At 37.3% G+C, this 4,431-nt stretch overlaps 1 protein-coding gene across 1 annotated transcript; it reads left to right on the forward strand.

Annotated features, from left to right (window-relative positions):
* Positions 1-1,398: 1,398 nt before the first annotated feature.
* On the forward strand, positions 1,399-2,444 carry LOC115565197 (ficolin-1-like). Its single transcript, XM_030390223.2, has 3 exons — positions 1,399-1,516; positions 1,582-2,180; positions 2,241-2,444. Exons 1-3 carry the CDS (start codon positions 1,439-1,441, stop codon positions 2,359-2,361), a joined length of 798 nt encoding a protein of 265 aa, XP_030246083.2. The 5' UTR covers positions 1,399-1,438; the 3' UTR covers positions 2,362-2,444.
* The last annotated feature ends 1,987 nt before the right edge of the window (positions 2,445-4,431 follow it).

Consider the following 4,431-nt stretch of genomic DNA (forward strand, 5'->3'; position numbering starts at 1 on the left):
CCATAAAAAAAAGATATGCCATATTTTGAATTTATTATCTACAATAAATTTGAGCTCTTATTATTTTATGTCTGACATTTCTGAAATCGCTTTTTTTTAATCCACAATTGAAAAAATTGTTCAGAAAAACGAAATGAATAACGCCAGATTACCGCCCAGCTAATTTAACTTAACTGGCAGCACCGTGAAAAGGACAATATTATTGTAAATGGACTTTCTTCAAGCACTCAGAGATTCATACGCACACTTGAGTGTTTGTGCGAAGGCGTCGGGCTATGGAAATGCAATGCAAACATTTGAGTGCAGATGCAGCCACATAATAAATCCATTGAATGTCGCGCAAAGGGAATGGGTTTTCATTCGATTTTCTCGCGTGGCTGGCACTCATCAGTCGCTGCCCAATCACAGCGGCAGTCGCACTACAGAGCGGGGAGAATCATTTGTTATTTGATTTGGCCAACAGGCAGGCGCTGCCAGCCATCCAGCTATCCAGTCAGTCAGGCAGACCAGCGAGCAGACAGACAGAAGACGGACGTTCCAATTTGCCAGGCGATTGCCGGTTATCGCTGACGTTGGCCCCGGGACAGTTTAACATCCGATCCCACAGACCCAATCCCAATCCCAATCAAACTCTCTCCGGCATTACAATTCAGGCGACGTATTGTCGATTTCGGGAGCGCAATTTTACTGCTCTGTCACTTGAGGACCCCATCACTTGACACTCCGGCTCTCTCCACACCCCCCCTCTACACAGTGCCGCCTGTAGACAAACAAAAGCTCTGCGCTGCTGGACACTCATGAGTCCGAGGGGCCAGTTGTGTGTGATGAGGTGTTGATGCGAGTGGTCAACTTAGTCCAGACATCGAGCCAAGCAGCACTCTGTGCTGTTTCAACAAAAAGAGAGTGAAACAGGTAAATACCAGAGCATCAAGTAAGTTTTGAATTCCGCATACGAAATCATTTGCAAATTGCCGATTCGATATGACGACATTAATGAAGACTACTTGAAGAAAAACTAATAATTTATTACTGTAATACTATGAATGAGTATTCTGCAATCGGTAACGCCCGACGGCAACATTCATACATGTTTCTCAATAATCCATCTGTGTTGTACTCATTTAATTATTCATTTGAATTCTATTAGCTCTTATGCTGCTTATTTATTTTGTATTTGTGCCTAGATAGGGCAAAGATTAGAGCAAATTCTAGTTAACCACCACAGATTAATTTTTTTTTTATTATCAAAAACATTGCAATGACGACACTCAAATTTATTAGTCGGAAATTGATAAGCTTAGCCTTTCTGCTTAATAAATGCTATTGAGAAATTACGAAATGCGAAAAGCGAGGTTTCTTATTTAAGATGAGCTCAGTGGTTTGATCAGTTCGAGACAGACTCAATTGTGTACAGTTGCGAAGTCGATTTAGTTAAAACATGGGCAAATACCTCCAGCTGTTTGCCATTTCAATGATATTTATATCAGCCTTCAATTTAGTGGCAATGGCATATTCGGTAAGTATAAAGTATATACATTATAAATATATATAAATATTAAACTCTCATCTGTGTTCGCGAAGGTTAAGAATGATACACATTTGGCGACCCAAGAATATCTACAGAAAATAATCGAATTAAAAGATAAAGAACTGGCTGAACAATCAAAAGTTCTGCGTCTGTTAGGAGGATCTGACTGCCAAAATAATTCGATTGCATCTATACTTAAGTTGCCCCACACTGACCCTATCCTCGTGCCCTGTGACTCCACGATAGCGGGACCTGGTTGGATCATGATTCAACGTCGAGTTGATGGAACTGAAAACTTCAATCGCAACTGGAAGGAATACAAAAAAGGATTTGGGAATCCACTACATGAATATTTTATCGGATTGGATTATATCTATTTAATTACACAATCGCAGCCGCATGAGTTATATATACACATGGAGGACTTTAATAATGAGACCCGTTATGCTCGTTACAGCAATTTTCTTATTGGCAGCGAAGAAGAGTCGTACGTGCTTGAAAAGCTTGGCAATTATTCAGGAAATGCTGGCGATGCCCTAAAATATCATTTGAATATGAAATTTTCAACAAAAGATCAGGATAACGATACGAGCAAGGGGGACTGTGCAAAAGATTACGAGTCTGGATGGTGGTTTTATAATTGCTATAGATGGTAACACTAAACAAAAATTACCTGAAACTGCATGGCTCATGATCTTTTTTATAATTACAGTAATTTAAACGGGCGATATGCCCTAGATGTTGAGCAAAATGATGAAAGCATATCATGGGATGAATGGCATTTGAAACCGCTTAAGTTCACACAAATGATGATTCGGGCGAAGTCGTATTAAAAGACTTTAGCCTCAACTTGAACATTTTAGTATCAAGTTCTAAATGATCTTTTGTAAAGTTTCAATAAAGAAATATCGCTGCATGCATTTTTATTTATATTTGGTAATCAACTTAAATTGATCCAACAATAAATAATTAAAACTAAAATATTATTAAGAGGTAATATTTAATAATTAAAATAATGTTTTAGATTGGCAGCCTAATCAATCTGAGTTTTATGCTATTTTCTGCAGTCTCTAAAATGATTGCATCTACCAAAAAATTGTTATACAAAAATCATTTGCATTACTAAGTTGCATTTGACTTTATGTTAAAACTGTCCAGCCGAAAGCAAACTTTATGTCTCATTCACAAATCGGGAAAAATAATAAGGATCTCATGTATACATATATATTTCATGCACGCAATATCCAAGTGGAAAACTTTTCTAATTAAAATTAAATAGAAACTTCGCTTGCTGTGAAGTTTTGATTACTATTTGCATTGGTCTTTTACATTCTATTCACACAATTTCGCTTTTTTTCTGCGCATATTCCAAGGTGTAGTAGCTACGCCAAGGAGAAGAAAAAATAAGAGAAGAACAGAAAGAAAGTTGACCCAAAACTTAAACGGGGCCAAGTGGGTGACAAACCTGAAGGTCAATTGGCTGCCTGCTCGAAAGTAAAAGTTTCATTGCTGACAATTGAGTCGGCTCCGCTTCTCAAGTGTCAAAGTTCAAAAAGTGTTAAGGAAAAGCTAAAAAAAAACTGAAGAAAAAAAAGGAAAAACGTTGCGTATTTTTAAACGTGTTCTATAGACAATTATCTATCAATTAGGGCATGAAATGAATTAATTTGAAATAGAGAAATGTAATTATATTATATTATATTATAATCTTAACTTTAAAGTTGAACTAGTTTTGCTAATTATAAAGTAATATATAAATACAAAAAAATATTTTAAAAAGAATGGTAAATACTTTAGCTATAACTTCGATATATTTACAGTTGAATATTGGAATAAATAAAATTTAAAAAAATATATTTATTATAAATAAATGCTATACATAAAATATATAAAAATCTAAAATCATTAAAAGTTAATAGTATAGTGATCCCTATCATTCCAATCCATTTCAGCTATAGTAACTTCATTTAAAAAATCTGTTCAAATAGTGACATAAAAAAGCCAAGGTAATGTAAAGAAACAGACATTAAAAATAATTTGGAGACCAAGAACAGATCCACTTGATGTTGGGCATTTGAATAATGAATGTTAATTTGCATTTAATTTAATAAGAACAGGAGACAGTCATAACTGCGTTCACTTGACTTCCGCTTGAGCTTAAGACACTCGCCAGACCATTAGCCGTGGCCCAGCCCTCAGCCCCCCACTGGGCAGTTCCTCCGTTGAGGGTGCTATGCATAAATTTAGCAGAGCTAGAAAATGAAGGAGACAGAGAGGGAGACAGAGAAAGGGACAGATAGAGCGAGAGAGATTGTTGCGCCTACAATTTACATAATTTATTAACGAGAGTTTGAGCGTCAGCTTCCGTTGGGTAAACTAAGGCCCGGCGCCCGGATCGCACTGAGGCGGACGAAGATGAAGAAGAACGTGAAGAGGAGGAAAAGTGAGGAGGAGGCCCAGTTAGCCGGGTGTGAGCAGTGCTCATGCATAATTAAACACGTAATTAACCATTATTAACAACGTCTGATTTCTGTAAGATCTCCTTGGCTGTGTTACCTAATGAGTTTCGGCGAGTGATTCGGCTGGCAAAAGTTTTTTTTTTTTCAAGTTTGTTGGCAATCAGAGCCGGACGGACACGCTTTTGCCATTTGATTTGTGTGCCCAAAGTGTAGCCCCGAGTTACAGTTACAGTTACGGCCATAGTTATGCAGTTACAGCTACAGTTACAGTTACAGTTGTTAATGAACATTAATTAATTAAACTCGTCTCGAGCGCTGAGTACGTGTTGGCATAGGTACAACTTTTACGCTCGGACAGCTTACAGCCCAATTATGTCAGCTTTGAGAGCCTCTCGGACCATTGTCGTTATTGTTGTTGTTGTTGTTGTTGTTTCTGCTGTGCTT

The sequence above is a fragment of the Drosophila navojoa genome, chromosome 3, assembly GCF_054131105.1.
Source record: "Drosophila navojoa isolate 15081-1374.11 chromosome 3, UAZ_NAV_1.0, whole genome shotgun sequence".
Classification (NCBI taxonomy): Eukaryota; Metazoa; Arthropoda; class Insecta; order Diptera; family Drosophilidae; genus Drosophila; species Drosophila navojoa.